General features: G+C 50.0%; 1 protein-coding gene across 1 annotated transcript; it reads left to right on the plus strand.

Annotated features, from left to right (window-relative positions):
* The first annotated feature begins 4115 nt into the window (after positions 1-4115).
* LOC111236840 lies at positions 4116-9557 on the plus strand. The gene is made up of 7 exons (XM_022765710.1): positions 4116-4172; positions 5051-5552; positions 5647-6183; positions 7066-7465; positions 7677-7778; positions 8294-8368; positions 8456-9557. Exons 2-7 carry the CDS (start codon positions 5103-5105, stop codon positions 9313-9315), a joined length of 2424 nt encoding a protein of 807 aa, XP_022621431.1. The 5' UTR covers positions 4116-4172; positions 5051-5102; the 3' UTR covers positions 9316-9557.

Below are 9557 nucleotides of genomic sequence, written 5' to 3' on the forward strand. Positions count from 1 at the left end.
TTTATCCCCTAGGGGAAATTCATGTGTCCATTAGCTCTTTGGCTGAGGTGTTCTACAGCCTGATGGCAGTGGGAACAAAGGATCTCCTGAACCTCTCTGTTCTGCAGTGAGATGAGACGTTTGCTGCAGCTGTAGCTGCTTCTCTGTCCTGCCAGAATGTTGTGGAGAGGATGGTTGGTATTGTCCAAGATGGCCTCCATCTTACATTGCATGTGTCTCTCCACAACAGTCCTGAGTGAGTCCAGACTCCTGCCAAGCACAGACCCAGCCTTTTTTACCTACACCTGGTCTGTCCCTATACCACACCTGGACAAAACCTGCACTAAACCTGGACTGAACCTGGGATACACTTACACCTAAAACTGGACTAGATATGGGCAGCACCAGGCTGGTGTAGACCTGGACAACAGTCTCCTTGAGAACTGGATCAGCATCGATGCTGAGAGACACTTGAACTGGATTTAAGTCTCAAAGACAGATCCACTTCCGTCACAGCAGATCCAGACCTGCAGGGGAACCACAAGGTGTATCAGAGTGGGGAAGGGGTTGTAATCTGACAGGAGGGGCTTGTTGTTAGGAGGGCAGAGCTTGTTACCTTTGTGTTTGGTACCTTGCTGGTTTGGGCAGGACAGCAGGCTGAGACACAAACTGAGCAGGAGGACCAGGAACACAGAGACAAGTCTGTAGAGACAAAACCATCAAACATGAGGACAGGGCTGGTCTCAGAGGACAAGGTTGGTCTCAGGGGACAAGGTTGGTCTCAGGGGACAGGGTTGGTCTATGAAGACAGGGTTGGTCTATGAAGACAGGGCTGCTCTCTGAGGACAGGGCTTGTCTCTGAAACCACTCTGGGCTTCTGTGGTTTTGAAGGTAAAAGCTCTAATTCACCTGGACAGAAATCAATCAATCAATATCATCACTGGTGATTATTAAAGGTGGTTGATTCTTACATCACAGTGAGGACGATCCAGGGTTCAGGAGCAGAGACTGTGGACAAGAGGAAGATAGAGAAGAAGAAGGAAAATAAGTTATGAGATGAACACCAGGGTAAAGGAACCAGGACCAGGATCCTGGACCAGGACCTGGTGTGAACCTGTTGAACTTGCAGTGAACTGAGGACAGAGGAACCAAACAGGAAATGAGCTGCACTCAGGTGAGTTTACCTGCAGGAGCTTCAGCAAGCGTCTCTGTCGGTGTGACGGCTGCTGTGGTTTGGTTTCCACACACCGAGTCAGCAAAGGTCGAGCACTCCACCACAGTGTCCTGACGAACAGCTGGAGGACACGATCAATAAATAATCAATCAACAAACAATCAATAATCAGTCCATAATCAGTCAATACTGTATGACTGTCTCACAGATGTTCTCTCAGTGCTTTGGCTTCACAAACACAGAGTTAATGACTCAGGTCTGGAGTCAGACTGATTCAGGATCAGGTCTGGAGTCAAACTATTTCAGGATCAGTCAGTATAACACCAGGATCAGGTCTGGTGTCAAACTATTTCAGAATCAGTCAGTATAACACCAGGATCAGGTCTGGAGTCAGACTGGTTCAGGATCAGTCAGTATGACACCAGGATCAGGTCTGGAGTCAGACTGGTTCAGGATCAGTCAGTATGACACCAGGATCAGGTCTGGAGTCAGACTGGTTCAGGATCAGTCAGTATGACACCAGGATCAGGTCTGGAGTCAGACTGGTTCAGGATCAGGTCTGGAGATTAAAGCCCTGTTGAGGTGCGTTTACCTGAACAGTCAGTGCACAGTTTACACCGGACTCCCACTCCTCCGTCAGGACTCACAGAGCAGTTCTGCATCACAAAGTAACCTGAGAACCACAGACATCTGAGGTTAGATAGACTGTGGTCTGTGGTATTTAGTCTGTAGTCTTCAGTCTGTAGTCTGAGGCCGTTAGTCTTCAGCCTGAGGCCTTTAGTCTGTAGTCTGAGGCCTGTAGTCTGAGGCCTGTAGTATTTAGTCTGTAGTATTTAGTCTGTAGTCTGAGGTCTGTAGTCTGATGTCTGTAGTATTTAGTCTTTAGTCTGAGGTCTGTAGTCTGAGGCCTTTAGTCTGAGGTCTGTAGTATTTAGTATTTAGTCTGTAGTCTGTAGTATTTAGTATGTACTCTGTAGTCCTGTAATCTGAGACAGATCTGACCTGCTGGTTTATACCTTACCTTGTGGACATGTTGGACATCTGCTGGGGTTCTGCAGAAGTACTGCACTGCAGGGTTCAAAGGTCATCTTCAGGAGCAGACATGTGATGCTCACCTGGAATCAAACACAGACTCATTCAGGTAAAGGTGTCCCTGACAGAGACCAGCTAAATCCAGCTCTCAAAACCACTACAGAAACTCAAAACCACTACAGAAACTCAAAACCACCACAGAAACTCAAAACCACTACAGACTGATTCAAGTGCTCAGATCTGATCTGCAGCTTTAAATCTCTAAGTAAACCCTGATCGTGTTGTCATCACTCTCTGTTTGTTTCTGTCTCCTAGCAACAAACACTGTGATGACCGCTCACCTGCATACCTGGAGCAGCCCCGCTTCCTCCAGACAAACCTGTCTGTACTAAAACACGAGGACACGTGCTGCGTTCAGGTGTCTTTCACCACCAGTTCAGGCACAGTTCACAGACCACATTAGGACCAGGTTTACACCAAAGACCACTGAGACCTGTCAGACCTGGACTAGATGATCACATGAAGGATTTTAGGTTTAAAAACTTTATTAATTTGTAAAATCTGAGAATACAACACAACCACAGACAAGCAGGAGACTCAGACCAGCATGAGTCTGAGACCAGCATGAGACTCAGACAAGCAGAGAGACTGAGACCAGCAGAGAGACTCAGACCAGCCAAGAGACTGAGACCAGAGACTGAGACCAGCAGAGAGACTCAGACCAGCAGAGAGACTCAGACCAGAGACTGAGACCTGCAGAGAGACTCAGACCAGCAGAGAGACTCAGACCAGAGACTCAGACCAGCAGAGAGACTCAGACCAGAGACTGAGACCAGCAGAGAGACTCAGACCAGAGACTCAGACCAGCAGAGAGACTCAGACCAGAGACTGAGACCAGCAGAGAGACTCAGACCAGCAGAGAGACTCAGACCAGAGACTGAGACCTGCAGAGAGACTCAGACCAGCAGAGAGACTCAGACCAGAGACTCAGACCAGCAGAGAGACTCAGACCAGAGACTGAGACCAGCAGAGAGACTCAGACCAGAGACTCAGACCAGCAGAGAGACTCAGACCAGAGACTGAGACCAGCAGAGAGACTCAGACCAGCCAAGAGACTCAGACCAGAGACTGAGACCAGCAGAGAGACTCAGACCAGCAGAGAGACTCAGACCAGAGACTGAGACCTGCAGAGAGACTCAGACCAGCAGAGAGACTCAGACCAGAGACTGAGACCAGCAGGAGACTCAGACCAGAGACTCAGACCAGCAGAGAAACTCAGACCAGAAACTGAGACCTGCAGAGAGACTCAGACCAGAGACTGAGACCAGCAGGAGACTCAGGCTGGCTGCAGGACATCACACACAGCAGCAGTTTCTTGTTTCCTGTTAAACCTTGACATGTCCAACCCTCTACCTTCAGTTCTGTGCAGTAGAAGTAGAACAAGTAGAATATGGCAGTAGACTCTGTGATGTCACAGTAACAGCAGCTGTTACCTGTCTACACTCACCTGTAATCCGTCCATCGTGTCCTCGCGCTCACACCGATCACACTGATACTGGGAGACCACAGAGGTTTTTATTCAGCAGGAGGAGGGGCATTAGGGGGGAGGAGACCGGGAGCACCCTCCTCCCCTCCCCCCTTGACGTAGGGGCTCAGCACTGCCGACTGCCGGTGACGTCGGTCCAGGTGACGTCCATCTGTGATCCGGTTCATACTCATGGGGGGGGGGGGCTGTAGTCATTTGTGGGTAAATCTGGGGAAAACTACAATTAAATAATAATAACAACAAGGATGGTAATAATAATAATAATAATATTTGACCTGTTGTAGAAACTCTTCCTTCAGGTCTTGAGCAGCAGCGTCCAGAGTGTAGTGCCTCTCCGGGGCGGCAGGTGGCGGTAACCACCTCGGTCCGCTGGTACCGAGCCAAACGAGAGGGGAGCAGCAGAGTGGCGGTTCGCAGGGTGAGGACTGTCTCAGCTCCAGAAGTGAGTTCTGTCTCCGTGGCTTCGTCAGCAGCTCTAATGTTTCTGTTACGTTTGACTGCACGCGGTGTAATGTAGCTACACGTTAGCTCCTGAAATGCTAACAGCGGCGGTGCTGCGGTAAGCATCTCCCCCGCTAGCCGTTAGCATGTAGTCTGACAGTCGATAGGCTTCCATTATCGGACACGCCCTGCTCTGACGGCGTCCTGTCCGTTTTCTGACCTCCACAAACACTCTGACCATTGTTATCAACGAGGTTACACACCCAGCAATTCGTGTCAGTCAGTCTAAACACTCGTGGACACACAGGAACCCGATCCTGGTGTCGGTAACCTGGACCGGTTCTAGTCCGACCGCTGAGTGGCGGGGTGAGGAGCTCGCCCCGTACTCCATTCAGAAAACAGCTAACCGTTACATCCTGTCCATGTGTAATGTTTCATGCAGTTTAACAACGACCCAGGCTGATGTCATCAAACAGGTCCACGCTGCTTACTGTAGTCCACCGACCATTGTGCGTTTAGTGAGCAGAGACGGTGGGAATCTCACATGAGACTAAGTATTTAAAGTTTAAAGAACTGTTGATAAATTTGGTTCATGCCGAATTGAAAACTAACAACTACTTGTTTATGAAACATTCTGTGTGAGTTTGTTTGAGGATGGTGTTTGTGCAGAGAAATGCAGAAGTCTTAAACTGCCAGGTATTTGTATGGAGTCAGTCAATGATGTCACAGTCTGATTGATTAACTGATCAATAATGTTTAAAGGAAATCCTCTTTCCTGAGGTTCAGTCAGGACAGTCCGGATTTAAATCTAAAACATGTCTCTCCTGAAATCGTCACACCTGCCGGCACCAGGCTGAAGTTCACCTGTCTGATCATCAGGTCTCCTGTCACTGTAGAGACTGTTACCGTGGAGGACTGAGCTCACGTTGCCATGGCGAACAAGACTGAGGTCCACTTGTCAGACCATACCTCCTCTCTGGAGGAAGAGGTAACAAAGCCCGCTGGCCGCCGACCCCGCCGCCGAGCCACTGCCACCATAGGAAGGCGGAGTCAGAGAGGAAAGAGGCGGGGTCCTGCAGACAAGAGGCGGGGTCCTGGTGAGAAGAGGCGTGGACAGAAGGAGAAGAGGAGGGGTCCGGAGGAGAAGAAGGAGGGTGTAACAGTGAAGAGGATGTGGAGCGGTGGAAAGCGGCGGTGGGATAAGAAACACTACTGCGTGTTCTGTCGGCGTCCGCAGGTGAAGATCGCTCGACACCTGCTGAGGAAACACGCCGACCAACAGGAAGTGATGGCTGCCAGCACACTGCCAACGGGCTCCAAACAACGGCACCTGCTACTCGAGCACCTGCGCTGCAGGGGCAACTACCTACACAACATCGAGGTTTGTTTACCTGTTTACTTAGGATGGTGTGTTTGTTTACCTGTCTGTCTGTTCGTTTACCTGTCTCCCTGGCAACTGTCTGTCTGTCCCTCAGGTGATCAGGCAGGGCAGTGGTGAGATCGTCCCGTGTCGTCAGCCCTCAGAAGAAGTCGATGTGAGGAACTACCTGCCCTGCCCACTCTGCCTTGGCTTCTTCCTTCGCTCGGACCTCTGGAAACATCAGGCGTCCTGTCGTAAGAAGCTGGCCTCTGACCCGTCCACAGACTCTGCGTCCACAGCAGAGACGACCTCTGAGCCCATGAAGGACTCAACCTCTGTCTCTGCAGGAAAGTCGGTCCGTGACCGAGCAAACAACAGGACATCCAAGTCCACGGAGGACACACCGGCTGACCCCTCAGAGGACACAGTCACAACAGGCCAGACTGGGACCTCTGAGACCGGGTCCAAACGGCCCATGACCTCTGACCCCAGTGGGGATCAGAATGTGACCTCTGACCCCGGGGCGGACCGGCCAAGGAAGCGCTGCAGGGTCCAGGCTGCGGCGTCCCGCCTCCTGCCAATTTCCAGTGGAGCATCTGAGAGCTGCAGCGAAGTCCTGCACCGCATGAACCAGGACCACATCTCACATCAGGTCTGTCCACCTGTCTGTCCACCTGTCTGTCTTTCTATCCACGGTTTCCACAGAGTCTTTAAAAGTCTAGAAAAGTCTCATATTTAAAAATCTGAATTTTAGGCCTTGAAAAGTCTTGAAAACTTTAAGGGGAGGGGGCCAAAAGTTTTGATGGCACAAAATTTTCTGATGGCACAGTGTATATTGGTTGTGTTGTAGTTCTTTCAATGGTCCACAAACACCACGCTGTGTTAAAACTACAAACCAGAGGCGTGGTGTGGCGTAGTGGTCTAAGCAGGCGCCCCATGTGTAGAGGCTACAGTCCTCACTGCAGTTGGCCCCCGGTTCGAGTCCTTGCTGCATGTCATCCCCCCTCTCTCTGCCTCCCCATTTCCTGTCTCTCTACTATCCTGTCCAATAAAGGCATAAAAGCCCAAAAAAAAAAAAAAACTACAAACCAGACCCACGTGGAACTGATTGCTGATACAAACGTTGCAGCCCGGTCAGAAGAGTTGCCGTACACACAGCTGGTCATGATTTGAGAAGTAACTGCATTGCAAATGTTTTTTTTCCTCAATGTCTCTCCCTCACTCACACACACAGTGTAGTTGATGGGCATTAAATAGTTAAGCGGTTGTGGCCTTGTTATATATATTATATATATGTTGTGTTAATCCCTTTTTCTCTCACACAGTTGTGAATGTGAATAAATTCATTTAGGTTGCAACTAATTCAAGGAATTTTCTTTTATATCCTTTCTACTTTTTTACCAGTTTGGACTTGAAATCAGTTTTAAATTTCATTCATAAGGGTCTTAAAAGGTCTTAAATTTAACTTGTTGAAACATGCAGAAACCCTGCTATCTGTCTCTGTGTTAACCCTGCTCTTCCTCACTCTGTCCAGGTCAAATCTGATTGGTTGATCTGTAAATATGGAAACAAGTTGATGGGGAACCAAGATGGCAGCCAGAAGAGGTACGATTACATCAGCCAGAAACTGAGGGAGCTTGGAAGGTTCCTCCTGGCTGCTAAATCTCTGGACTCTGATGTTCAGACCCTGCAGGACGTTCTGGCTCCGGGCCGCCTCAGCCTGGCACTGACTGCTGCCAGAAAGGCGTCAGGGTACCGGTGGAGCCGCCCTCCACTGGCCGTGAAGACGACACTGAAGACGGTTTGTGAGATTGCCATCGGAGAGAGTCTGCAGGATGGAGACTGGGAGGCTGCAGCCAAAACCACAGACTTCTACCACATGCTGGGACGAGAGTGGGACAACCTAGGGCTGGTGAACCCTGACCCTGACACAGGTAAGACCTGGGTCAACCCTCAGGACTATGTGGTTAAAAATTATTTAGCTGAACTTGTCATGAGAGCCAGAGGACGGACCAGGGTCTGATCCCTCCAGTGACTCTGGTCTCTGACTGGGTGCAGGTTTTCAACCGTTCATCAGGAAGGAGAACTTCATGACAGATTCATATGCTGCACATGATCAATCCACACAACTTGTTTTTCCTCTAGTCGACCCAGACGGAGAAGCCAAGCTGAAGAAACGACCAGTCCAGTCAAGGAACGAGAAGAAGCATGTCGAGCCAGGTCCAGAACCTGACCCAAGACCACAGGGTGAGTCTTGACCCAGACCTCTGAACAGAAACTCCCAACTCTGACTGTATTCTACATCAAAAAGCTGCCAAACCACTGGTGTTACCAGATGTCACCTTTCCCACTCCACACCTCATTTGTTTGCAACATCCGGGTGCCAGTGTGGTGAGAGGGGGGGCTGCAGCTCCAGCCAGAGGCAGGTGGCTGCGTATCTTAGAAGCAACAGTTAACTGTGGTTGTACATGAATAAAATATTACCAGTAAGTTTAACCAAATCATATTTCTGGTGCAGAAGAGGACAGTTCTTAAATCGGTACCCCTGAGGTCCAACATTGATCCTTGACTAGTCATCATGAAGCTGATTCTGAAGCCCAAATCTGACCACAGATTATACACCTGATTTTAACCATTAAGTTTGACCCCCTAAGTCTTAAAACCCTTATGTGTTTCAGGCATCCCTGCACAGTATGTAATAACTGTAGCGGTCCAGTAGATGGTGCTGTTTGACCTTCTTCTGTGTCTTTACCTGTTTGTAGTTCCGTCAAAGACCAGTAACAGACCCGTCACCTCCTTGATTCCACCAGAGTCCAGACTGCCGACTCCTATCACAGGTGGGTCCTGGAGTCACAAAGAAATTACTCACATATGTTCAGGTCAGAGATCTGCAATGTCGTATCATCTTTCTGTCGGTCTTTCAGTCCCCGTGGCTCCCAGGAAGGTCCGACGTCGCCCGTGGTCGTCTGCAGAGAAGGAGGCGGTCTGGAGACAGTTGGGAGTCCATGTGCTTGTCCAATCAGTACCGGGGAAGGAGGTGTGTCAGCGCTGCCTGGACCTGGAGCCTGTCCTCAGAGGGCGACACTGGAAAGACATCAAGAACCAGGTCCACAACCAAATCCAGAGCCAAAAGAAGCAGCAATTCCATGCCCAGATGGACCTTCAAGAGAACCATGAACACCAGAACCAGGAACATCAAGACCAAAGCCAGAGGAAGCAGCTGCAGCAATACCAGGCCCAAATGGACCAACAGGGCAAGGACCACACGCAGAACCTGAAGAAACATCAGTATCATGCCCAGATGGATCATCATGACCAGGACAACATCCAGAACCAGAAGAAACAGCAGTACCACACCCAGTTGGACCATCAGGACCTCCTTCAAATTCACAAAAAGCAATTGTGTCATGCTAGACTAGACCACCAGGACCATATTCAGGTCCACAAGAAGCATCTGTACCAAATGGACCAGCAGACCCAGGGACTGCAGACCGCACTGGATCAGGACACGTCTTTACTGACGGGTACACCTTATGAACCTGATGGGCCTCATCGACCCCCGGGACACTCACTTGTGGAGCGGGACCCCATTATCAGTCCATATCCACTTCCCCATAGGGCCCCGGGGCCTCACATGGACCAGTTGCTGTCCAGAACAGAGTGGACTGACGAGTCTCTGGCTCAGAACTACCCGGTCAGCAGGCAGCTGGCCAGGAACCTGCTTCAGGATGCGCCTTCAGGAGGACCACCTCCCAATCCACACACTGGACATGTCCACTTCTGATGGACCATAGGCGCCCCGAGTACTAATGACTCCGTTAGATAAGGAAACAGAGACAGACCTGTCCCTGAACCTCCATCATAGGAGCCCCACAACCCCTAACTGTGGGTGTAGTGTTAATTTCACTTGTAAGTAGAGATGTCCCGATCTGAGTTCTGTAGTACTGCGTTTCTAATGAGTCCAGTCCGGTCCTGAGTGTGGCTCCTTTAATGGATCCCACTGTATTAAAACTACAGAAACACTCA

Source organism: Seriola dumerili, unplaced genomic scaffold, assembly GCF_002260705.1.
Source record: "Seriola dumerili isolate Sdu_G_001 unplaced genomic scaffold, Sdu_1.0 BDQW01000731.1, whole genome shotgun sequence".
Taxonomy (NCBI): Eukaryota; Metazoa; Chordata; class Actinopteri; order Carangiformes; family Carangidae; genus Seriola; species Seriola dumerili.

Coding starts and splice junctions, on each gene's coding strand:
- LOC111236840 (XM_022765710.1), top strand. CDS start 5,103: ATGGCGAACAAGACTGAGGTCCACTTGTCAGACCATACCTCCTCTCTG. Junction 6,184..7,065: donor AGGACCACATCTCACATCAG/GTCTGTCCACCT, acceptor CACTCTGTCCAG/GTCAAATCTGATTGGTTGAT. Junction 7,466..7,676: donor GAACCCTGACCCTGACACAG/GTAAGACCTGGG, acceptor TTTTTCCTCTAG/TCGACCCAGACGGAGAAGCC.